The sequence below is a fragment of the Lacerta agilis genome, chromosome 8, assembly GCF_009819535.1.
Source record: "Lacerta agilis isolate rLacAgi1 chromosome 8, rLacAgi1.pri, whole genome shotgun sequence".
Classification (NCBI taxonomy): domain Eukaryota; kingdom Metazoa; phylum Chordata; class Lepidosauria; order Squamata; family Lacertidae; genus Lacerta; species Lacerta agilis.
The window spans coordinates 48,507,791-48,534,971 of NC_046319.1; the positions used below are offsets into that span (position 1 = coordinate 48,507,791).

The following is a 27,181-nucleotide window of genomic DNA, read 5'->3' on the forward strand; positions in this document are numbered from 1 at the left end:
AGTGTCTTAAAATTCCTCCATTCAGCTACAGGTGTCAGGTGTAAAATCTGTGTGTTCACTAAGGGATGGGAATCCACTGGGATAGCACTGAGCTCAACATTTTGTGGAAGGACCAACCCTACCATCAGGCAGACTGAGGCAGGCACCTCAGGTGGCAGATTATGTGAGGCTGGCAGCAGGGGTGAGGTGTTGGAGAACAGGACAGCATGCTCTGCTCCCCTCAGGTGTGGTGGACCCGTGCTAAAGGACCATTTAACTGCCAGTCTAGTTGGTCTCATGGAATGGGTATGGGAAAAAATTTGTGCTGTACCTCTGACAGCAAAATTTATTGGACAGGCAATTTCCTTGAACTAAGCAACCACACCACTCTTTGGGAAAGACTAAAGAAAACCCAAGAAATCTTGCTCTTGGAAACTATGGTGGCAGTGGATTGCAGATAAAATTTAGGCAAACTAGATTCCAACTGGATTTGCCTAAATTCAACAACTGAGATTGCACACTAGTTTAAAAGGAGGGGCGCTGCACAAAGCTGCACATAGCATACTTTCACATAAAGATGGGGGCGGGGATTAACCTGGACTTACTCAGCACACCCAACACCTAGAAAGTCGTATAAGTGTCTGAAAACAGGCTAACGCCACCCCCTACCTATCCTCAGGGTAGATGCCAGAAACAAAGAGCACATATTGGTGCTGCAGCCCACACATGGGGAGATGCAATGTTGGTTTGAGAGATCAGACATCTCCTCATCTCTTCTTCTCCCTGGAAAAGACACAATTCTCTCAAGTTTCTAGTTATGAACTAAATGACCTGACAGAGCACTATTAAGAGGCATCCTTTGTAGTGCTGCATCTGCTGTACAACCCAGAATTCCACCTGTAGTATGTTTCAATGTGTGTTGTCCTTGCTCTTTCCTTCCCTGCAGGCGAGATGCTGAAATATTTCCTTCAGCGTTTGATTCTTCTGTTTTCATGCAGACACAATGATCCAGTCTTGCTGCTGGGTTTTAGCTTTACGTTATTCTTTTTATTGTTATTATGCAAGTACAAAAATTAAGAATGCAAGCAGCAATACATCCATATGCATATAAACAGATGTCATGCACATATATAAGAGCACATATAGAGACATCAAGCCACATACAGTACTTGGAAGTCATATTTGTGACAGCAGTGAAAACACTGTGCCAGCGTTAATGTTCGTTCTGATCTGTCTGTCTATCTAAATGACAAAGGGGACCCAGCACATCTCAGATGATTCACAAGAATCATTCTTTAATCTCAAGAAAATGTTTTGCACCTGTTAAAGCAAGGCTGGGGGTATTGGAAGTGGGTGCTGATAATCGGTGTGTAATGATGACACCTGAGCCCTTTACACCAGTACCCTAGTTGCAATGACCCAGGTAGCCGAAGCAGCAGGAAGCAAGTCTATCAAATTGGACCCTGCAGAAGTATGCGATGTATATTTCAGGGATCTCAAACTGATCCTTGGCTGTGGCTGCAGATAGATGTGAGCGTAGGACATGGCTGGTGGCCATAGATGTGGCAACAAGGCAGTCTCAACCGATAATGATGGATGGGGGGGAGAAATTCGATTCATTTCTCATTTAAAGGCAGGCCTACAGAATTTGCACATTGTGAAACAATATGTGAACCAAAACACAGGCATTCCTTGAAATTCTCACTCCTCCGAATATTGCACTGCAGCTCTTCAACCAAGTAATGCGTACAAAATGCATACACTATAAACAAAGTATGCTACGTGTGTGTGTGTGTGTGTGTGTGTGTGTGTGTGTCTATGTGTGTGTGTGAAAATAACACAAAAATGCATTATATTCAAGAAAACTGCTTTGCAAAAATGAGCATATTAGGTAACATTATTTACAAAAATGTGTGAATTAGTAGGAAATTCACACTAAAATAGTAATTAATTTTCATGAAGACTTTAAAAAACAAATCTCAAACTGATGTGGAATTGTGGAGAACTGGAGAGTGTGGAAATGAGAACCTGAGAGGAGCAAATTAATGCCTTGCCTTCAGAGAACCCACAATCCACATTGAAACATGTCAGATATGATGTTGGAGTGGATTTCTGGGGTATGTTGTAGCACAGACAGTTGACATGGGGCACTGGCTAAGCCTCCTGAACCTCACCGTTGCTCCACTTGAACAGAGAGTAAACCCTAGAATGCACCCAGGACTAGGGCTGGAGAAGAATCTCCTTTGGTCCGCCTTGCAAAGTGAACTTACCTAATCTTCCTGGACTAGTACACAGATCTGAATGTCATTATCCTTAGGATTTTGCAGTTCTCTGAATTTTATGATAATAGTTCTCTACTTAAAATAATAACAAAATGCTTTTCAAAATACAAATTTTGGAATGTCTTTTTTTAAAAAAAAACATACACAAATTCATATTAAAATGACTTTCTAAATATGAGCTTCTGTATGGATTTTTTTATAAAAAAAATACTACTTTGCAGATTGCTGAGAAAACAGGACAGAATGGGCTTATGACAGAAGGGACACATGTGACAGTCAGTTGGTCAGTCCATCCTGCCCTGTATACTCCCACAAAGCTATCCATTGGATGGGTAAGCAAGATGTCTGTCAGGGAAGTTTGTTCAGCATTGCTGGCCATCTTCTCATTGAGGAACCCCTGGAAAGCTTCCAAGGAACTCTGGCTCCCTGGAGCACAGTTTGGAAACCGATGCCTTGGTGACTGCAACTAAGAAACCACAGTCTAGCCCAGTCTTCCCCAACCTGGTGCTCTCTGCCCATTTCGAACAATAACTTCCATCCATCTCAGGCAGCACAGCCCTTTTGGACGGCACACACACACACCCCCAAGCCATCAACACCATTTGGACTTTCGTCAGCTCCAGCCGGCAGGTCTGAAGGGAAACAAATTGGGGATAGCCTGTCAAGTGATACTATGCAATCTTTTCAGGTTGGGTGGGGAGGCAGTTTCGTTCCTGCTATTCCAAAGGCACTTTCATTAGCTATCCGGAACACATTTATGTCTATCCTCTTTCTTTTGTCGGTTATAATTTGTACCAGTCGTTTGCGGCGGGGAACTGCCACACTTTGAGGAGCTGCTGCAGATGTCAAACAGGAAAGCTCTCTGTTCTGTAACCTGCTTTGCCTTTTGATAACCCCTTGGCTCTTTGGGTTGGCTTCGACCTCCGTCGCGGCTGCTTCTCTCTGCTATTCCGTTTCCGGCTGGGAGAGGCGGCACAGCTCTCGCACCAAACTCCAGCAGGCCTCTACGCCATCACCACTTTTCCTCGGCCGTCTGATCTTTTCTAACCAAACAAAGGCCAAAATAATGAGATATTGAGAGACCCTCCAAATTTGGCAGGTATGAAGCTTCTCTTGAACCGAGAAAAAATTAAAGAGTTGAAAGCAGCTGGAGGAACATGACAATAACAGGCTGACTTTGCTGTGAGCTCTTTCGGTATACACCAAACCCTGCAGCTTCTTAACCAATGCAGCAATTTTTATTTTACATCTTTTGTTTTACTTCATTATAATTATTATTTGTTGCATGAATTTCAACTAAAAAGCTGCCTTCCTTTTATTTTTGCATTTGTTGTTGTGGCCTTGCCAAAAAAAAAAAAAAGACCCTTCCCAAAACCCAAATCTAATCTTTTTTTTCTTAAAGGCATGACCTAACACCAGCAAGGTTCTCTGCTGATCAGTGTTTTGGTTGTTCTTAAGTATTCTATCTTCTGCCTTTCTTCCTTCACCACTCTCTTTTTCTCCTTCAGTTCAGTTTCATTTATTTTCGTTTTATTGTGATCTGCTTTCGATCAAACCATCTTCCAAAAAATTAAACAAATAAAGACTCACACTAAAAAGCACCAACTGGAGAATGTCAGTACTAAACGAAATAACAAGCTACTAAGACCAAAGCTCACGGCAAGGTCACTGCCAAAAAGATGTCGCCTTGTGGTCTGCTTTCAACTCTCAATTAATTCAAGGATCTTACCAGTCCTTGGTTAATGTATTGACCAAATACATGTCCCATGCACACACACCAATGAAATGATCAGCATTTTAACAAAGAATGTTCTAGAAAATCTGCATGACCCACACTTCGGTTTCGATCTCTGACCTTTTAAGGGCAGGAGTTGTTTACACCACCGCCACTGCCATACATGCATGGTGCATGATGAAATTTAGCTGAGCTGGAATCTTGTTAAAAAAAAAAAAGCTGTGCTATGCAAAATCGACAGCTCTGTAAAAATAAAAACTGCTACAGTGCTACTAACTGTACTTCAGATCTATAGGGATTGCATCTCTTTATGTATGTATACACATTTCCCAGTATGTATACATTGATTTATTACATCCACTGTTGTCTGCTTCCTTTTGTGTTATTACCCTACCCCTTTATTATTAAATTTAGATGCTTCCTACATGTTGAAGATGGTAGTAAAGTTCTTGCCTGACTTTCCATCTCCTTTGTGTTGCAGAACCGCATGCACGAGTCACTGAAGCTCTTTGATAGCATCTGTAACAACAAGTGGTTCACAGATACCTCCATCATTCTTTTCCTCAACAAGAAGGACATCTTTGAAGAGAAGATTAAGAAATCTGCATTGACTATCTGCTTTCCAGATTATACAGGTGAGAAACCATATATATATATATATATATATATATATATATATATATATATATATATATATATATATAATGAGGAGACTGTGGTCCTTCAGATGTTTCTGGAGCACAGCTCCCATCATCCCTGACCATTGACCATGCTGGCTGGAGATTGATGGAAGCAGAAGTCCATCAACATCTGGAAGGTCACAAGGTACCCACCCTTGTGTTAGCTCTGTGCTCCAAACAACCCATAGGTTATTATGGGAATTTGGGCAGTAGCTTAGCTAGCCTCAAAAATATTTGACCAATTTCTGGAGGATCAGTTGAGCCAGTGCTTTTTTACTTTAAAAGGGGGTACTCTCATTTTCCTGCTCATATTGAAATACTGCCCCTCAATGGAGCCAAACTTTGATTCACAAAATGTTTAGGGGTATTCATACCCCTGCGTCCCCCCAGAAAAAAAAAGCACTGAGTTGAGCCATGGGTGTTCCTCATGGTGGCTCCATGGAATCTACACATTCAAAGGAAGTATATCTCTGAATTCCAGATAAACTGGAACTTTTGAGTGTCTCAGAAGCCAAACGCCAAAAACCCGGAAGTAATTGCTTCCGTTTTTGAACGCGCCTCGGAAGTTGAACAGCTTCTGCTGCGTGTTTTTCTTTTTTGTCAATGGATTTTGCCAACCGCCCATTGCTCCTCGGTTTTCAAATGTTTCGGAAGTCTTCTGGAACTGATTACATTTGAACACCGAGGTTCCACTGTTCTAGTAACAAGCAGTAATGAAAGCCATTGGGGTTTTTTTTGTCCCCAAAAGTATTTGGCTGGCTGTTACTGGACTAAACGGCTCTTGCTCTGATTAGGCAGGGCAGCTTTCTTAGGCGTTGTGTGCTCACAGCAACGTGGGGAAGATGAGGAAGACCAAAGAGGGAGTGGCTCATGGTAATCAGACACAAAAGCTTTCACATCAAGGTTGCTTTGCTGCTGCAAAATTCATGAGGAGGGGCTGGAAATAAGGAAACAGGCTACGTTTGCACAAACCGTGAGCCAAGAAGCTTGGCTTAAGAAATCACCCCACATGAGAGCTGCAGGCTGGTGCATGTAGTCCAAGCACTCCTATTTTGCTTCTCCCTGTTGCAAGGGGGGAACTTTTTTCTGCCTGGTGGCCACATTCTCTTCTAAGCAGCCTTCTGAGGGCCACATGACAGTGGTGAGTTAGGGTTAGAGGCAAATTGAACCTCCTGGTGGGCCAAGATTGGCCCTCGGGGTGCAGGATCCACACTGTTTTAAGGGCGGATGTGCAGAAATGTGATGTCGGCTCCATAATGCTTCTTGATATCAGTTATGACTATGATTACATTGTCTTGATGACAATGGTGGTAGTACCACAACAATAACGTTGTTATTAATATGAATACATTAGCAATGATGATGGTGATGACATCCCATCAGCTTACATGACTGGTTATATGGCAAAAAGGGAAATCCCTGCCCTCAGTGAAATTACAGTGATTTTCAGAGTGTGTTCCAATAAACTCTTGGCTTCCTGGAGGCTTATTAATAGTTGCTCTGTGAAAAGATGAGTAAGACAGGACATGTTAGGAAGGCAGGATGTTCAATAATGTAGCATGGTTCTTCTCAATAAATCGATTCAAATGCTGACAGCGAGTGTAAGGGAACTCTGCTGAAAACCAGCCTCAAGGCTCCATGTTCAAATCTCACATCTTCGCTGAATTTGCTCAGCAGCTCTAAGTGAGCCACTATCCCCATGTGTAATATGGGCCTCCGTTACAGCCTTTTCATGAGAATTACCAGCAGGCAATCTACACGTTACATTAATTGTGTGCCTGCAGTCAAGGTGCTCTGGGTTTTATAAATTTTAAATTGCAGTTGTGGGATGAAGGGTGGGTGATTAGGATTAGGAGGATGGGGTGTGGGGGAAGCTTCCCTAACCCCTGTGAAAAATCCCTTTTCCTTCTCCCCCCCCCCCCGACGGACACCCACACCTCCACACATGCCTGCTGCTATCTCTGGGATGGAAACTTACACTGGCACTAATGGTAACTGCAAGGAGTGGGGATTTTTAATGAGGTCAAATCTATCTTTCCCCCACAAAATTGCAAACCCAGTCCTAACAAGGCATTTCAGTAACTGCAATTTAAACTTGGAAAAATGAAGCATGTTCATTGCATTCACACAATTAACGTAACATGTTGTTTGGCTTCCAGATAACATATGCGAAGTGTTTTGAACACTGTATAGATGCTGAGGGTGACCATGAATTGCATCATCCAGAGCTCATCAGTACTAACTGAACTGAGGACTATAAAGCACAATTTGCACAGGGTGTGGTGTGTGTGTGAAGAAGTTTTGCTGTGAGCGTTGCAAAAACCCAAACTCTGGTTCTGCACAACTTCTATCCCCATTCCCACATGAGCTGGGTCCACCTCCAAGTGGAGTCAACTTGAGTTGGGTGGGCTTTGCGTTGCGTTTCAGGACAACCTTGCTCCTGGCTTTCGTCTCTCTCTCTCTCTGTTGCAGGGCCCAGCTCTTTCACCGAAGCCGTGACTTACATCCAGTCCCAATACGAGAGCAAGAATAAGTCGTCCAGCAAAGAGATCTATTCACACATCACTTGTGCCACCGATACCAACAACATCCAGTTTGTCTTTGATGCTGTAACTGATGTCATCATTGCCAATAATTTGCGTGGCTGTGGACTGTATTAAAGCCCTCTTCTTTTCCCTTTCTTCTCTTCCTTCCCGTTCACCCTTTGGGGAAGCAATCTCATGGTCAGATCAACCGGTTTGTTCTCCGTTCCCCCCTCTCAAATGTTAAGCCTACAGCTGTTTTTGAGATGGAGGAGCCCAGTACCCACTTCAGTATTCATGCGGCGGGGGGGGGGGGAGAGATGTTGTGAAAGTAACACTGTCACTGTAAAGCTTTGCATTCACAGGACAGTTTTATCATGCACACATTTGGGGCAGGGGGAGCGGGGAGGTAGCCTGTTACCCCTTCTGAAATGAAGAGGAAGAAAAAGCAAAATGGTCCTGTTTCCTGACTCTCCAAACAGAAGAAAATCCAGCACTCATTCCCCTTTCCCTTTCCTCTGCTTTTAAACATGCTTTGATGGCTTTCTCTGCCTTTCTCTTTATGCAACAGGAGCCAATATTGAAACTAATGCAAAGGAGGCTTCACTAAGCCCCTCAGTATATGTGTTTCAAGAGCCAAGTTGCTATCATTATTTCTTAAGAAGGCAATCCGAAGCCTTACGTGTTTGACATTGAAGGGACAAACTTCAGTGTACTGTGGCAGATGTGCGGATAGGATATCCAGTGTTGTTGTGTTAGTGGCGACTTCCGAAGATGGAGGGGCTGATTCAGGATGGGGCCAGGAATACTGGAGGCTAGTTCTTTTTGTGTTCTGTTCCAATTTTTCAATTAACACCCCCCTCCAAAAAAAGAGAAAACACTAAAGCTGCTGTTTGGTCTGTGAGGTAAAACATATTGGTATCAGATATCTATATGTTTTGCTCCACAGAATAAATGGAAAAATATTTTGAAAACGGCTCAGATTGAGCACCTCTCCAGAACTGTGTTTTTTGTGTTTTCTCCAGTGTCTTCTGCACCATGTCATGGACACTTGAATAGTTCATTAGTGGCAGATTTATAGTGGACAGTCTGTACATCATTCTGATTTATTAGTTGCTCTGCGATGCTTTGTGAGTGTTACCAACCCATTATTGTCACCCGGCAGTTCGTTCTTGTACTATAGTGCAAAAAAAAAGTGTGGTAAGGGGCAGGGGAACTAGGAGCATTTGTGGTATGAAAACTTGCAGGATTTTAGCAGGAAGTCACAAGGCATGGCACCCATTGCAAACAAAGCAATATGTCCACCCCTGAACTTTTGCAGAAACAAACTGTGTTGAAAGCAAGTTCCTGAACCTTGATGAATGCTCATTGAAAAGGCTTCTTGGCCACATAAACACACAGGTACACACACACCTTATTTACAGATCTCCCAGTATCACACCTGGTTTTGCCCAAAATACATATTAGAGCATCATGAAATGTTGACTCTCCAAAGCAAGCCAATAGGGACCTCCCTAGTTTCTATCTCCTTTTTCCTAGTTCCTTAAGAAGGTTAAATAATCCGGAGATACATTGAGACTCAAGTTTCTATTCCAAAATCGGATGGACAGGATTGTATGGCTTAGATTGAGGTCTGAGGGTTGCCGGGGGGGCATGTTAGTTGCTTCCAAAATTAAAAATTAAACAGAAATGGAATGCCTGGAGAAGTCATACTGAAGTGCCTCTTAATAGAACAAGTCCAAATATAGGTGTGTAGGGGAATATACTTGGTAATTCTGGAATAACCTAAGGTCATTTGGATTTTCAGGGTGAGAAAAGACAATAATGGCAAACACATTTCTCTGAGAGGTTTTTGCCCCACCATCGCCACACCTTTTTTTTTTTTTCTTTTTTGCAAGCACAGCAACAAGGAAGACAAGCAAATGACAGTTGCTTATTATGGGATCTGTGTCCCTCAGAAATGCACATTTATTTATTTTTGCAGCATTGTTTGCATCAGAATGCCAGTCTCTCCCCACCCTCCATTTAACCTGCATTTGCCATTTCTACTTGGAATCTGATAAGCTAAAACACAAAACCTGTCGCAAAAAAACCCGCCTGTGATATTTAAATAACCTGCTTGCAAATTTAGCCCTTGCCTAGAAACACCCAGCGTGGGCTGTGTTCTAGCGTGGATTCCAATGGTAGGGATCCTTCTCCACGTTTCCTTCTGGGCAGCCTGGGGTAGGGCACATGCCACTGGTGGGCAGGGGCAAAGGCAGAAACAGGAGAAGCAACACTTGTTAATTTGACCTTTGTGCAATAGGCAAAGTTTCTGAAAATTCACCCACCCTTCTCTATCCTCTATCTAGGCATTCAAGAGGCATTGCCAAGGTTCAAGACTATATTCTAAGTGGGCCTGAACTTCCCCATTCTTAATGTCCCCCACTCAGGTGATAAGGAAGCCCACATAGATCAGCCCTGGGACATGTTGCAGAGTTCCCTCCAGGGAGCAGAGGTTCCTCTGCAACAGTTTGCCTGAAGGTAGAAAGTTAGAAAAAACCCAGATCCAAATGCATCTACATTGCTAATAACAGTTTTTACCTCAGCCTTTTGAAAGTGTTCATCATCATTTCAAATCTGTCTTTGTGGTAGATTTGCTTTGCTGTGTTTCTATTTATAACCCTTTCCACAGTGTTGTGGGGGTTGTGAGGGGCAGCTTGCTGATAAATTATTGTTTGTTAGACAGCCCTCAGCTATTAATTGGTAAAAGTGCTTGTGAACCACCTTGTAGGAATTGTGTGGTTTCAGTTATGTGTGCTTACTCATCAGATTTATAGGGGGCGTGGGTTGACCCAGTACAGAGTCCCAGTGACAGTGGTGCTACTGCTAAATTCTGGTATGTCCAAAAATTCAGGCAGCTGTGTTGATCTATTGTATTATAACCCCCCCCCCCCATCATAGAACAGTGCACTCATTTCCATATTATTTGTGAATTGTTTTTTTCTGGAACCAGATGGCACAGAAATTAGCACTAGGCTTGCAGTATATTCTACTATAGTTCTGGGAGTGGTTTTTATGACATGTCAAAGCTCAAATATAATGTGGAAGTCAATAGGAGGAAATTGTGAAACAGAATGCAGCCACTGTGTCAGGGTATCATGCAGAGGTGAGGGGCTGGGGCCTCCCCCCCTCCCATTTTCAAGGAGGGACTGGGCAGATCTTGTGTCTTCAGGTAGCTGCTGCTATCCTCAACCCCCTTTTCCAGTGCCCTGATGAGTGCCAGGCAACCACGATTGCAATTGCCTTGAATGTCCCCGAGGGATGCTTCATTGCCCTGGTGCATTGTGGGCAAGGGTGAGTGCTCAGAACCAGCCCTGCTTAGAGTGGTTGCACTTTTGCTTCAAGAGGGCCATAAGCATGGGAAATTACACAAGAAACATTGTGGTGTGACACACACTTCTGGCAATACCATTTCTCGGCAGCTTACTGGGAAGTGGGGGGCAATGAGCCTAGTGCATGGGCAGGCTTAAAATGAAGAAATTTGCAATCCAAGGATGGAATCAGGTCCAATGGAAGACAGAGTAGGATTTGATCCAGATCAGAGAGGGGTCAGGTGCACGACTTGGTGGAGCAGGTGGGCAAGAGACAGGTAGGCAGACAAGCAAGATTGGGAGGAAGAAGGAAGGGCCGGGAACTCAAGGAAGGTCTTGTAGGAAGGGCTGGGCAAGGAGAGAAAGAGGTCCAAGGACAGGTTGGTGGGTTTGAAAGTTGCAGGAGGTAGCATAAGGCACACTCAATACACGAGTTAGGCCTCCCTGTTTGGGAGGGACAGGGTTGCAGAGACTGACAGCAATTCTCCAGGGTTTCAAGCAGAGGAAATTTCCAGCACTACCTGGAGATGTCAGGGATTAAACTTGGAACCTTTGGCTTAAAAAAGGAGATGTTCTGCCACCAAGCTGTGGCCCTTTCAGCTCCGCCTCATCCCAGGAGTTGCGCTTAGCTTTGCAGAAACCACTCCGGCATGCTTCCAAGTGTGCTCTCATTAAGGCTTCCCTCAGCCTTTCATGAAGCCTTCACCAAAGTTAGCCCTGGCATTCTCAACAAAGTACACAGTACCTGGTTGTTGGGTTAGGTTTCATTAAAACAGATGTGTGCTCCCCAAATGAAAAAAATAGCACATGTTAACGCCTGAGGGCAGTAACTGTACTGTAGATAGAATGGCAGTAGCTTAGAGGTCGAGCAGCTGCTTTGCATGCCGGAAGACCCAGGTTCAACCCCCTGTGTCTCCCAGCAGAGCTGGAGAGCCACTGCCAGGCAGTGCAGTCCCTAATATGCTAGATAGGGCAGTGGTCTGACTTGGTGTAAGGAGCTCTCTAGGTTCCTATTTATCCCTCTTCAGTAGGCAGTGGTAGGTGGAGCCAGAGCCAATGGAGCTTTGCTCCATCCTTTCCCCCATCTCTTTCTCTTTCCCTCCTTCCCCCCTCTATTCCCTCCCTTGATCTCTCTCTTTCTCCTAGCACAGTAGGCTGCCAGGAGGCGGGACAGATTCTATTTCTGAACTGATTGCTTGCAGAGGGCTGGAGATTAGTCTGAGGGCCACATGTGGTCTTCAGAAATCCTGGGGCTGTAGTCAGCAAATTGTCCTGGGATCAAGGCTGACCCTCCTCCTCAGCAAGGTGATGTAGCAGAGTGAAATGAGGGGGCAGATGAAGGCAGGAAGTGAAACTTTCTAAAGTGTTGGTCTCCACATAAGGATTTGGTACTTTCTTTCATGCACCAAAATGTCCTGAGCCATCATCACTAGGGATCTCTAATGAAGAATTCTCAGCAGCCTCACCAAACTTCAGTTCCCAAGATTCTTTGAGGGTGAACAAAGTTGTGGCCATTAAAGTGGTATAAAGTCAATATGTCAATAGAGCAAGGGACACCTTCAGTGATTTGTCTGTTGATTTTGGCAAAATCCTAATATGTTGGGATTAGTTTTTCATTAGATGAAGTTTTCATACACACACTCCAATGAGTCATCCACAAATTGTTCTTGCAGTGTTATACCAATGCCCATGTGGACTTTTCAATTTGGGTTTCCTTTGGAGTGTCATCAAGCCAAATGCAGTTTCAGAATGATGTGTGGGTAAGTGAAGGTGACAGAAAGAGAGAAGACAAGAAATAGGAAAAGACCTCAGACTCAAATAGACGGGTAAAGGACATTGTGTCACAGCAACAATAGTTGCGTGGCAAGGTTCTGACCCCCCACCCCACGAGGTTGAATAAGACACTTGACAACAGTATTTTAGGGTATTGGGCTAAAAAAGGCCACAACTTTATTGGTTACAGATTGTGAGTGGTATTGGCTTAGGCATTGGACCTAACCGACTATATCTGACTCCCGCCCGTCTGCACTGAGTCTGGAAAGGGTTAACCACCAGTAGGGGGAGTCCTGCTGATGCTCATCAACTAGGAGCTCCCCTGGGGCCACCAATAGCGGTCGTCATTAGGCCCTTGCCTCCTCAGGCTTCGTACAGGGCCACACCCCCAGAATCCTTTAAAGGAATACCCTTCAATGTGTGGGGGAGGTGATGGCGCTACCTCCCCTCCAATCTTCTCCAGCAATATTCCAATGCCTAACCGCCAAACCTTACAAAGTTGTGACAATTTGCTACGAGGTAGGCAAAAACCAAGTGGCCGGTGCCCAATTGGCCAAGTGGAAAAAAGTCCTACCAGGCCCTTCAACGGTGACCAACCAAAGTCCATAGCAAGGTCAAGAGATGAAAAAACCTAAAGGGCAGGAGGGTGGGAAAACCGGAGCATCTGGAAGCGTGAAAAGGGATGAGATTCCCTCTGTGTCCTGCTTAAATCAAGCAGGCCACACCCCCAGAGCAATCGGCTTGGTTGCCTGGGCAGTGACGCAGCCGGGAATCCCTGCAATCGCGCAGGGCTGACCACACCCCTGCGCATGTGAAAGGGTCATGAATGCCCACAACTCCACCACCTCCTAGGGCAGAAGTGGCTTAACAAAGTTGAGCTGAAGCTAATTTGGACTGAAATGTGCATGCCTGGTATATGAATGTGAAAATTCAAAATAGATGAAATATTTACTCTGATGAGTGAATTCAAAAATACAAATTTTGAGATGGACTTGTTTACATTCGTTCTATAACGTTGTCTGGGAGCTCAAGTCCCTATGTCATTGTGGATTATTGGTAGCCGAAGGTGAGTAAGGCTTGAAAAGCCCTACATTTCACTGCCAAACCTTGTAGCAGGGCACTAAAATGTGAGCATTAAAAGATGTGACTCAATATCCCAAACCATAAGGGGCCTTGAACCCATGGAGATGTGGGGAAGAACTCTTGGATTCCCTCATCCCACATTTTCAAAGCAAACTTATGGGGAATCCTAGTTGTGCTCATTTTTAAGAGCACAAAATCAGGTGGTAATTGTTAGTAAAGCAAATGTTGCCTGGAATATGCTCCTGTACAAGATTAACAGAGTCCTGAGACCTCTTCTTTAATCTGCTATTGCCTTAATCTCATGGCAGTTGAACAGGACTTTGATCTCTCTCTCTCTCTCTCTCTCTCTCTCTCTCAGCAATATACTCAGTACTAGTTGCCTTTGTAAACCTGTGCCACTACTAAAACCAGATGTGTGTCCGTGTAATTTATATAGTGCCAAATTTTCAACCAAAATTCCTCATGTTACAATGGCCCTCTTCAAGGACTGTTAACCACCAGTGGAGGCTGATCTATGAACGAGGGTGAATGAGGCCTCAGTCTGCCCTGAGCCAAGCTGTCTGCCTTTCTATTTGCAACCATTGGAACTGCCTGTCATCTTTCCCCTCCTTAATCTCAGTGTTGCCCTTGTAGAATTCAGCTGGGTGGAGGACAATGGAGATAAAACTATAGTTGACCCCACCTGTCATTGCCTCTGGCACCACCTACTGTTGACCTCCCTGCTTTCCTCCCTACCATCTCAGTAGGCACCAACCACCTCTGGTAACCACAGCAATCATATTCATTCCACTGTGCTCTTCCTTTCCTCTTTTCCATTGGCAGAATAGAGCACTGCTGTTCTTGAAATGGCAATAACTCAACATTCAGTACCAAAGTAAATCCCTTTGTGGGGTCACTCAGAAAAAAAAACCAGCTTGTTTCTTTAGTGTTTATGCCTTTTCCAACATTAATGTGCCTGTGATGCTCAGATTATGGGTGTACACATAGTCTGTGTTTTAAAGTAGTTGAAATTCTGCATCCAATAAATCCAATTTCTGTGCCAAGTTAAACTGGATACCACAATCTGTATGAATTATGTAAATTTAGCATATGTGCATAGTCTATTCTATTATTTTGCACAATGCCTTTGGGAGTTGTCTTTTTAACAACAAGGGAGGGACAGAGACTTTAAAGTCATCACCCACGCTTGTTCAAATTCAAGCATATTGTCACAGCCATAAGATCTAGAAACTTGGTGGTTGGTTGGTTGGTTTGAATGAAAGTTGAGATGGTTAGGAAGTTAGCAGGATGTATGTATCTACCTTATATTCATGGATAGCAATTGCACAGCCATTGTTGTGCAAATCTGACTGTGAATTCCTCCTATGATACTGATGTCCCAACAATTATCCTCCGTCCAGATAAGCAAGAGGCATTATGGGAGTTCAGGGACACATTTCAGCCAGGCAAGAAGGTGCAGGGTGAAGCTGAGGAGGGGTGTGGCCTGGAAAAAAAAGGTGGCATGCCAGATGAAGCCTGGGGAGAGTCTTGAGGACCAGATTGAGAGGCCAGGAGGGCTGCATTTGACACACACCCCTCAGACCTAAGGTTACCCACTGCTACCTTATGAGTTAGCCACTTACCAGAGGACTGAAGAACCTTTCCTAGGAAAGGCTATGACCTGTGTGGCTTTTTTAGTTAGAAAAATGGGGGTGGGGTGGGTAGATAAACATTAAAGAAAGATCTTAGTCATGGGGTGGTATTACTGGATAAAAATGAGTGGGGCCTGTATATAATGTTGCATTGTATCCTTCCTCCTAAAAGATGCTCTGAGCATCCCATGATCACCCGTGCTTAGTGCTCACGATCATTCTTCATTGAGCTGCTTTCTGTTGGAGAGTTGTCGCCGTTGTTGTTGTTGTTGATACAGGGAACTTCTCACTATTATTGAGATACAGGGCACCTTGGGATTCCTCCAAGCATGCTGACATACATACACCCCTCTTGTTTCTCATCAGCCTCATTTAACTACTGTCCTGTTGGCACATACCACCTGTGTTTGGTACTGGAAGGATAAAAAATGTTTTCATTGCCATTTTGAACCACTGTTTTAATTCTGTTTTCAGCTGATTGCAGAAAAGAAAGTTTTGGCAGTATTCTAGGCCTTAGCGTGGCAGTGACCAGCAATTTCCAAGCTGTGGTTTAAAAAAACAAAACAAAACACTATTAAGTCTTCTTTTTGAGAATAATTGTAGAATCTCTGCAGCCTTATAAACACCTTCTTCATAGGTTAGATTGGAGCAGAGCGTTCCCAGTGTTAAAATCAACCATCCAATTCTAATAACATTGCTAAAACATAGGATTAGTATCATAAACCATAAGAAGTGCAGTAAAAAAAAAAATCTACTAAGTCAAAGGCAAAACTGGAAAACAGGAGTTGTATGAATTGTCTAAAGAGTTGTATGAATTGTCTAAAGACTTAGGGTTGTATCCAACTCCAGAGCAATGCTACGTCAGGGCCTTGGGGGCACCGAGGGGAGCGAATTAAAATGGTGGGTGCAAGCCATAACCAACTGGGCTTCCGCACTGAGAGAGTGTTGCTTCTCCTTCTTCCTCTGCTGGAGCCTGAGTGGCTGTAGCCAGCATTTTGAGTTAGCATTTTGCCATTGGCAGCTGCCTGACGATGCTGTCTCCTGACACCTGGTCCACTCAGTTACGTTCATCTTAATGCGTGAAATTGACATAGCACCACATCAGTAGTAATGGCAAGGTAATCCCTTTATTGAAACCCAGTGAATGGTCACAAAGGACAACTGTGCAGAGCAGTGAGCAATCTTTTGAATTTGCTCTTGACTCACCTTTCTTCAGTCCTGGAGCCCCAGGTGGGATACATGCAGTCACCCTCAAGCACTGCTTAGCTTCAGCAAGGTGGTGGCCTCATGTGTCCCCAGCAATTCTTAATCAGTCTGGATGTGAAGCAAAACAAAACAAAACCAAACAAAATCCTCTATGGATCTATGCAGAAATAAGCTGCATTGAGTTCAGTGGGTTCAAGTGTGTCTAGGATGGGGGCCAAAGAGTCTTTCTGAAGTCAAAAGCTTGCTCATTCCTTTGTGGCCTTTCTTTGGTTGTCGTAACCAAAGGGATCACCAAGCTGCAGCTTTTGGATTTCTTTTTATCTTACTTTTTTTAGTGAGCCAACGCAGCAACCTGCAGTTTTGATTATGACTTGAAGGAGCCTGATGCAGCAACCTTGTTGAAGCTAAGCAAGCCTAGTTGTGGTTAGTGCCTAGATCAGTGTTTTTCAACCACTGTTCCGCGGCACACTAGTGTGCCGCGAGATGTTGCCTGGTGTGCCGTGGGAAAAATTGAAAAATTCAAGAGAATTACTTTATATATAGTCAATATAGGCACAGAGTTAAATTTTTTAACATTTTCTAATGGTGGTGTGCCTCGTGATTTTTTTCATGAAACAAGTGTGCCTTTGCCCAAAAAAGGTTGAAAAACACTGGCCTAGATGCAAGATCTCCAATGTAACTTCCCTTGTGTTCCAGGGAAGCAGGGTCCTATATAAGTGAAATAGACTAGGTCAGGGTCGACCCTACCACTAAACAGGGTGTGGCATCTGCCACAGGGGCAGCCATGAGGGACTGAAGGACAGAGCTCTGTGTCTTGAAGCCCACCCTGTGTTCCCTAAGCTGCTTTCGAAGTGTGGTGGAAGAAGCTGCTCCATCACCAGTGTTGAAGTTAGGGGTGGCTGAATCTGTCAATTTCCGTTCTCTTAAGTTTTTCATTTTATCCCATCTCAAATTCAGTTCTTCACATTTCTGCAGCAATTTGAGATTTAAAAAAACAAATCCTAATGAAAATTCGTCAGCACAGTACAAATTTCTCCCAATAAGTATATTTTTGTGTGCAGTTTTGACTAATACACACACTTTTGCAAATGATTCCCCTAGTATAATTGTTTTTTCATGTTATTTTCACTAATAGATGCATTCTTATGCATGTTTTACCTTAACATACGCATTTTTAAAATATTTTTTGATTGGAGAACTGAATCACAAAATTTGGAGAACTGAATCACAAAATTTGGAGAACTGAATCACAAAATTTGGAGACGCGCCTCTAAGGATATCCATGTTTCCAAACGCATACTATTTCAGAAAGTGTGAATTAGATAGTTTCTCATTAAAATGCAAGCAAAATTGAATTCCTCCTTCACCTCTAGTTGCTCCTCTGGCTGCTAGTAGCCACCTCCTCTGGCTGCTAGTGGCTCTCCAGGGTCCTTTTCAGAGAGAATGCTTACTCATCACCTGCTTTATGAGATCATCGAAACTGGAAATGCCAGGAACTGAACTTGGGATCTTTGGCATGCAGAGCAGGTGCTTGACTGCTGAGCTAGAGTCTCTGGAGCAGAGCAGCACTTTCCTTTTGGCCACAGAAGATGAGTCCAGCCATTTTGATGTGTACCAAATGTGCACCGTGCCATTTGTGCATGTGGAAGCCTGTTTACAACCCATTGTTTGCAAGATGACAGCCAGTTCACACTACAGTTGTACCTTGGAAGTCGAACGGAATCTGTTCCGGAAGTCTGTTCAACTTCCAAAATGTTCAGAAACCAAAGTGCAGCTTCCGGTTGGCTGCAGGAAGCTCCTGCAGCCAATCAGAAGCCTGTCAGACACTCGGCTTCCAAAAATAGTTCGCAAACCGGAACAGTCACTTCCGGGTTTGTGGCGTTTGGGAGCCAAAACGTTCAAGAACTAAGCTGTTTGAAAACCAAGGTATGACTGTACTTTGTTCTTTTCTTAGATTTTCCTTTGTGGCTTGGAGAGATTCTTGATACTCATTCATTCAGTCCTTACCCATTTATTTCACTATAGACTCCTCCAAAGAGGAAACCAGGGGTAGTGTAAGGAAGCTTTTTTAGCTTGAGGGACACAATCCTGTCTGGGGGGTCATATGCCAAAGGTGTGGTCAGAGGCCAAAGTGGCCAGACTAACAGGTATGAGTCTTACCTTTAAACTATATTCAAGCCACACATGCCAGAGTTTTCCACTCTCTCTCACACACAATTTCCATCCTTCATCCTGCCAAGCTAGAGACATTATATTAAGTCACACTCCAGCCGGTCAAAAGCATTCAAGGAGAGTGTGTAGCAGGTCCAGTATTGAGTGCTGGATGGAGAGGCCTAAGGTTCCCCATCCCTGATATAAACCCTTCAGAGTGCACTCTGGGTTGCACCTTGAAGCAGGTTTTCAAGCCAAGACTTCAGTCCCACTGTCGGCAGATGCATTCCCTGTCAGAAAATCAGTCATGGTGCCTATCAATTGTTTGATGTGGGGAGAGGGCCTAAACTGGTGGGTTTGCCCAATTTTTCACCCTGGTTTCACACATGCACCCGTGCCAACAGTATTGTGGGATGACCCACACGCAAAGTTTGCAGACACAGTTCATCATCCAGTTAGGACAACCTCCACCAACCTGGTCCGCTCCAGATGCTTTGGACTACAACTCCCATCATCTCAATCCAGCACTGCTATATGATGCTAGAGCTGATGGGAATAGTAGTCCACAAAATCCAAAGGTTGTGGAAGGCTAGGCTAGCTATTCACTTTAAAAAGCCTGCTTCTTGTGTGCATGCATCACTAGATTGGCACAAACCATTTTGCCCTTGTCCTAATGTAACAATTCAGCTATATTCTCTAAGCTTGCATTCCAACCATCTTTATACTTTGTCGTCATTGGCCTTCCACCCTTTTCCCCCCACAATAGATTATTATTATTATTATTATTTAGAAAAATGCTTTAAATAAATAAATACAAGAATTTTGAAGGGCCCTTGATGCTTGCTAAATCCTACTTTTTCTTTGCTGGTTAGTTGCTGAATCTTGTTTTTAATTTTTTTGCACATTTGATTGTTCTGAACCATTATTAACTGTCATTTTGTATGGAGTGCGAATGACTGTCTGTTGATTTAATAGGTCTTTTGATTCTTATTGTAATAATTTATTGGCTGTCAGTAATGTATTTATTAGTTACCAAATGTTAATAAAATGCCAGCTCTTTTCTAGCGTTTGAGATATTTTATTGGGTTTTCCTCTTCTGAGAAAGCCTCAAGGAAATCACAGAATGATTAACAGTTTTGTCTGTTATGGGTGAAAAGGGGTACTGTTTCACATGGTGCATAGTTAAAACTAGAGAACGCCCATAACCAAGTTGTAGCGATGGCCACCCACTTTGATGGTTTTAAAAGAGGATTAGACAAATTTGTGGCAGATAAGGCTATCAATGGCTATTAGTGATATTGATCTGCATCCACTGCCAAGGGCAGTATGCTAAGAATCAGCAGTGGAGAGAGCACTGTGGCACTCAGGTCTTGCTTATGGGCTTCCCACAGGCATCTCATTGACTGCTGTGAGAACAACATGTAGAACTAGATGGGCCTTTGGCCTGATCCAACAGGGCGATAGATATGTTTGTGAGTGGCATAATACATGTTTCTTCATAAGGAAATTTCTACCCAGTGAGGATTCCTCCATGGTAAGTAGAATGTTTCATCCTTTTTGCGCATTAAGTGGATGCATGGGGTAAGGAACTGGGTTGGTGACTGCTGTACTGAGTTGGTGACACCCAATGACTACACTTTCAGCTAAAGTTCTGAACAAAGCCAATGGACATACATATTGTGTGTGCGTAGACACTCTCTGCACAGTTGCAAAACGATGGAGTAAAGCTGCGGCCCTAAGTACGCTTACTTGGGACTCTGTTGACCACAGTGGGACTAACATTGGAGTTAACATCAAAAGGGCTGTGCTGCAGGTGTCTTTTTTAAAGGATTAGATCAGTGACAACCAACATGATGCCCTCCAGATGGGATACCAACTCCCATCAGCCCCAACCAGCATGGCCAATGGTCAGGGATGGTCCAGCAACGGTTGGGCAGCTCCATGTTGGCTGAATTAGATTAATTACTGGATGGTGGCTGATGGGCAACACTGACTGGGGCTAATGGGAGTTGCAGCCCAAAATTTCTAGAGGGCCTCATGTTGAAGAGACTTCTGTAGACAAGCTCTACATTCCTAAATCCTGCTCATGTAAATGGCTGCAAGGCTTCCCCCTTTCCTGCCGTATTCTCCTCATCGCACCATCGCAAACCATTCTTCCAAAGGGGAGATTGCTTTGTGCCTGAAAGTACCTGTAGTACAGTAGTCATTATCTTACACAAGATGCAATCACCAGTCGGCCAACCTGCTTTTGTAACAAGCTCTTTTCCTACATAAGATCCCCAGCCATTAATACATGGTGGCACTCAAAACAAAGCAGGAAAGCAGAAAATTATCTGTGTAACAAGTGTTATTTATACGGTTTCTGGACAGTCAATTCCCAGTACAGTATCTGAATCCCATTTCCTGGTTCTGACTTGGCAAATTGTTTTATGGGGTGGTTTGTGTTTGACTTTCGGCAGGTTTTAATAGCCAGAACTGTTGTAATGTACTCTTCTTCCAATGAATGCAGGGGTGTTTAATTGTGATGCAGTAGAGAAGCCAAATGGCCCAGCTGTTCAAAGGAACAGGAGGTCAAAGAGGCCCCTTTAAAACTCTCTCTTGGGCTCAGCCCTGACACAGACATGCTTCCCTTGAGGGCAATGCCTCTTTGAGAGCCAGCAAAGACTAACTTTAGGGTAGTCATGTGATTTGCAGACTTATTTTTCCATCTGCTGTGCACTAGAAGGTGTTGGTGCCAGCTTAGTTTATGAAAACGATGGAAGTCTGTCCCGTCTCTTTGGGAACATGTGATAATAGAAGGCAGGTAGAGGCAGATAGGATTCTGCATGGCAGAGTTGCAGAAAGAATGAGAAGAAGTTTTGTTCCATCCCTCATAATACTAGAACTCAGGATCGTCATCCAATGAAGCTGAATATTGGAGGATTCAGGACAGACAAAAAGAAGTATTCTCCATCGCTAAACTATTTGCTCCCACAAGAGCTAGCAATGGTCACTAACTTTCAGGGCTTTAAAGGGGGATTAGACAAATTCATGATGGATAAGGTTGTCAGTGGCTTTGAAAACCAGTTGCCAGGAATTACAGATGAAGAAGAGTGCTGCTGCACTCCTGTCCTGCTTTCAGGCTTCCCAGAGGCATCTGGTTGACCACTGTGAGAACAGATTGCTTGATTCAATATGCCTTTGGCCAGATCTAGCAGGGCCCTTCTTAGGTTCTGAAATTCCAAGAACAATATCCCTTTCATCTGATACAACAAGGCTTTTCTTATGGCTACAGGGCTTAAAGCCAATGTCTACCCCCACAAGAGGTGGCAAGCAGAGGGGAAGCTAGGAGCCAAAGAAGCCAAGTCAGGTATCTTGTGACTTCAATGAGACAGGTACCTTTTGGTCAGGGTTGCCAGCTTTCTCAGTCAGCCCTCAAAGCTGTTCCTTCAACAGCAGCATGCAGTGTGCACACACATGAGCCAGGAGAACACTGAACTGTTGACTTCTGCACCTGAAGCTGCTGAAAGACACAGGAGCAGTAGATTAGTACATTAGGACTGTGCCAAAAAATATCCTGTGTCTTATGATAGAATCCTGCCACCCCGCTCCCCGTGATCACTGGGTTGGAAATAGGCACCCCATTCCTACCCACCCCCTCATTTCCCAGACGCATACCAGAGACAAGTACACTCTCACACAGCCAGCTATTCAAAACCAACAGGTTTTCTATCAGCCAGTGCTAAGAAACATCAAACTGGGAGATACCTACTGTACAACAAGATCAGGCTTAACCCACCCCCAGTTGTCACCTGGGACAAGTATTCACTCTCCATCACCCACCCAAGAGAACAGTTCCATGCTATAAAGGATTCTCACTCCAGCAGTATGTGACTGCTTCTCCTCTGGCTTAGTAAATGCCCTCCCCTTCCCCAGCACTGATAACAGGGTGTGTTGATTTTGGGAAGTGTCCTTACACTTCGCTGGAGAACTCGTCGTAGAATTCAGAGAAGTGTCCATTTTGAAGGTTGACTCTATTTTGGTTTGTGTGTTATTTCAGAAAGTGTGAATTAAGTAGGTTCACCTTTAAATGTGAAGTTAATCAAATTTCTTCCCTATTTCTACTTGGTAGCCATCCTTCCTGTCATCAAATGTTTTAGTTAAAGCTCCGGGGAGATAGCATACCGGTAACTTTCCCCCCAGAGTTTTTCTAAATCAGGAAGTGCAGGTAGCCAGGAAGGAGCACTAAGGAAATGTTTTGCGGAAATGGTGAGAAGGGGGACAAACACCACCCATAGCCATCTTGTAACATTAAATTAAGCTCAACCCTTCATTCACCCAAACAGTAAAGAAAGTCTAAAGACTCTCTCTCAAGTGCCCTGAGAAAGAATATGAAAAAATGGGAAACTCAAGAAGGACTTTTGGATGGTATTTAACTTACTTATTAGCTGACATGAACAAGATAATAATGGAAACAGTTGATAGGTTTCTACTTTCTGCTGCAAAGACCATAAAGGGGTTTGTTGATTTAATTTTGTCTTTGTTTGCTTCTGTCCTTCTAAGTATCATATTTCTTAACTCAGTGTGTGTTGGAAATTGTATTATTTTGGTGTATTAATTTATTTATGCTGGGTCTGTGACCATATAAGAACATTTATCTCGCTTTGGACGTGCATGTTTATGCCAATCTGCATCATCTTTTTGGGAGATATGCAAGTGGTGACACTAAGGCTTAGATGGAGAAAGTCAGGTGGTGACTCTGTGCTGCTGTGGTTTTTTGAGATGTCAATACTGATCAGCGTCAGTGTTATGCACTGGAACTCGAAGGGAGCTCCATAACTGGGCCTCCAGCAAAATGCACTTTTGATCCTCGCTATAAAGATCTTCAGAAGGCTTTTAAAAGCTCATGTATTTCAAAGAGCAGCATTTCCTAATCTGGTGCCCTCTGCATGCTTTGAACTACAACTCCATCAGCTGACTTCGGCTGGTGGACGGTGGTAGTCCAAAACCTAGGGAGGGTACCAGATTGGGGAAGATTTCAGTGGTTAATTTTTGTGTGTGAAATTCCTGAAAGCTATAAACCATTTTTAAAATGTTTTAGACTCACTCTAAAGTGCTATTTTATAACTTTTTATACATTTTTATACTTTTATACCATTAGTTATAAAATCCTCTAGTTGGTTTTATGCTTTAAAGTATTTTAGATTCTGATTATAACCTGGCTTTTGAGGATTATATCCTAAAAAAAGCCTAGAAATACTGTATTCTAAATAAAGGTGTATGTCTCATAAGAATAGATAGATAGATAGATAGATAGATAGATAGATAGATAGATAGATAGATAGATGATAGATAGATAGTTTTAAACCTGGGGAGGCAAGCCCTTGGGAACCAAGGTCCAAGGTTTGGGAGTAAGAAGAGTCAAATTGCTAGAGAAGATACTGATTGGAAATAGCTTTCTTGAAAGGCAGGCGAAATATACTTGGAGTCGAGTGTGAATTTCATGCTCTTTATTCAGCTGGTAGTAGCAAAGAATGAAACTTTCCCCAAAACGTCTGCTATATATACATTATTTACAAAATGGGCCTCACATGATTGGCTGATTCAGGGCTACTCTTATAGGCCAATCAGGTTGCAGATTCACTTCCTCCAGAAGCCTGATTGGCTGCTCCTGCAGGCCAATCAGGTCGCTGATTCACTTCCACCTGGAGCTGGATTGGGTGGCTCCTGTGGACCAATCAGACTGCTGCATTCTGGATCCTATTGTTCTAGAATTAGCTCAGTACATAACAGCAGGGTATCAGTCCCTCAAATAAATGAGGCCTGTTTGGGGCTGCAGCTGTTTATAGAATGATTAGCTCTAGACATAGATCCAGATAATGGCTGACTTTTGTATTTCTTTGGACCAGGAGCTCTTGGAGCAACCTGAAAACTTTCCTAGCCTAAGTTTTAATGATTTCTATGCAACACCTCCTGCACAACATGTTGAGCCAGTCTGATGCTTCCAGACTGTCCCTGCTTTCAGGTGGGATCTAATCACACACGGGCAAATTCAGTTTTCTTTCATTATAGCTGATTGGGTTGTTTTGAACAACAAATCTGCTTCCCCCAAAGAGTGGGTTTATGCGATAAGGAAAGTGATGGTGAAGTGCCTTGGAAAGGGTACTGATAACCCTTCCTTTGACACAATCCCATCTAACCTCCCTGAAAACAAATCAGACTGAATGCACATTAAATAGCCAACATCATCTAATCTCCTTGTAAAAAATCAGAATGAAACAGGACATTTTCCATGTCCCCCCAGCAATATCTTTTCTCTGTCCTCTCCACCTAGGCTCAGCCCTTTTTGTTTGTTTCTTTAACAACCAAACATCATGAAGGGTTCTGAGAGCTCATTGCTCTGAGATGTTTTTGCTCAGCCTTCTCCGGCCAGCCTACTTGCCCTACAGATGTGTCATACCCTCCAACATATGTCCGATGAAAATAGGGATGTCCTAAGGAAAAATGGGATGGCTTCTGTAAGGGTCTGGAGGGTCTGGTGCTTTGGGCTACAAAATTCCTATCAGCCCGAACATCATACAGCTGTCTTGGCTGGGGTTGGTGGCTATTGTAGCCCAAAGCATCTGGAGGGCAGCAGGCTGGGAAAGGCGTCTTCTTTTTTTAAGCTGATCCTAATTGACAGATATGACAACTGTTGTTTCTCTATAATTCTCATGGGCATATCTTTCCAGGAGAGCTTTGTCCAAATGACACAGAAAAGCTAGGTGGAGAATAGGTCTGAAGACATCATAACACCACCCATTTTCTTGACATGATATGTAACTTTGGGTTTTTGGTACACGTGGATCTTTGACCATTTCTCAGTTGCTTGTTCGGTAACTATTCTCTTTCTCTAATCCTAACTTTCTGTTTCTTTCTGTTTCTCTCTCTCTCTCTCTCTCTTGTTCTTTGTCTTTCTTTTCTTTTCTTCCTATATGTGCCTTGCCATAGAACCGCATGCATGAGTCTCTAATGCTCTTCGATTCCATCTGTAACAACAAATTCTTCATTGACACCTCCATCATTCTCTTCCTCAACAAGAAAGACCTGTTTGGTGAGAAGATCAAGAAATCACCTCTGACCATCTGCTTCCCTGAATATACAGGTATGTGGTGGCAGCGCCTGAGGTGCTCAAGATCCCAGCTGTGGAGCAAACGAAAAACAACAGACTCACCCATGTAGCAGAGTCTGCTAGAACCCCAAGTGTAAACCAGGAGATATTTGATCCAGTCCTGCTTGAGAGATAACTCCCCTAGAAAACAGACTACATACTCTGGCTGATTGCCTTCCTGTTTTCTGCCCGGGGCATCAGCTGAGCTACCATGATGTCACAGAGAGTTGGCAGATTCTCATCAGTGGAAAGGAAGTGTCCGTCTGTTAGCAGAAAAAAAGCATCAGACTAATCACGCAAGGCAGCTTCTGCCAAGCTGTGCCATTTCACAGGGCAAGTGGGGGGTTGCAAGTTTGAAAGCCCCCCTCCCCAACATAAAAATACTCCCAGTATTATTAATATATATTTTTTTAAAACTAGCATGTTGAGAAAATGAGTGATCATTGAGCCTTAACACATACTAGGGGTGTGGGTGTTTGTTTCAAATATGCATTCAGATTAGGGAGAAATGGTTCAGATCCACCTAATTTAGTGGACTCACCTCAGATTGATTTGGAAGTGGATTTGGCAAATGAAGCTGATTTCAGGAAAATAGCTCATTATATTCTGAGCCCAATTCCCACATTAGCATCAGATCACATTTCCAATACCTTTATTTCCCACATCCTTACGAATCCTACTTCTAGAATACCAGTGAGGAGAGTATGTTCATGAGTTCCTTAGGCATGTGGTCGACCACTATGAGAACAGAAAGATGTCACCTTTGTGAGGCTGTTTCCTAAATTCTAAGATCCGTATGCCCAGAGGAGTATGTTTGGTTGGTATTAGTCATCATTCCCATGAATAAATTTTGCTTGCAGTTCATTGAGAAGTCCTGCTTGCAGGTTTCCCATCTGGTTGGCCACTGTGAGAACAGGATGCTGGACTGGATAGACCTGATTGAGTAGTCAGGCTCTTCTCCTGTTCTTGTTTTATAGCTACCATTTTAACTTGTGCTGAGTTTTGTATTTTTATAATGTTTATATATACAGTATATATATATATATATCTCCTATCTCTCCCTCCCTCTCTATTCAGGTCCCAACACATACGAAGATGCTGCAGCCTATATCCAAGCACAATTTGAAAGCAAAAACCGCTCGCCCAACAAGGAGATTTACTGTCACATGACATGTGCGACAGACACGGGTAACATCCAGGTGGTATTCGATGCCGTCACCGACATCATCATTGCCAACAACCTCCGAGGCTGCGGCTTATACTGACCCCTCTCCCTTTTCTCCATCCCATCCTGTATAGCAAGCAACTTATTTGGAAACAATCACAGCGAGAGGAAAATAAAATAAAATATTTGAAAAAAAAGGCAAAACAAAATATGAGTCTCTCTCACACACACACATGCAAACACAGACACAATAATATTATTATTAATGATGATGATGATGAATCATGCAAGTTGGTAAATAAAAAGGCATAATGAAATTTTTTTATATAAAAACATTTTTCCTTTTCCTTTTATTTATTTATTTTAGTTTGCCTCAAAAGAGTACTGGGTAGCACTGATGCCCCTGACATCACCTTAAAACCCTTCCTTTCTGCTAAAGTAACGTCGCCTGCAAGCCTATACCTTTTGGCTTGGGAGTAAGCCCCCATTGAA

At 43.4% G+C, this 27,181-nt stretch overlaps 1 protein-coding gene across 3 annotated transcripts in view; it reads left to right on the plus strand.

Annotated features, from left to right (window-relative positions):
• GNAO1 (G protein subunit alpha o1) overlaps positions 1-26,931 on the plus strand; it is a 165,344-nt gene extending 138,413 nt beyond the window's left edge. The window contains exons 7-8 of one of the 3 annotated variants that reach the window (XM_033157264.1): positions 4,478-4,631; positions 7,149-7,357. In XM_033157264.1, the coding sequence (XP_033013155.1) occupies positions 4,478-4,631; positions 7,149-7,336 (342 nt within the window). In that variant the 3' untranslated portion in view covers positions 7,337-7,357. Of the gene's footprint in view, positions 1-4,477; positions 4,632-7,148; positions 7,358-25,364; positions 25,519-26,601 lie in introns of those variants that run through there. The other 2 variants (XM_033157265.1, XM_033157262.1) reach the window with 2 other exon arrangements.
• The last annotated feature ends 250 nt before the right edge of the window (positions 26,932-27,181 follow it).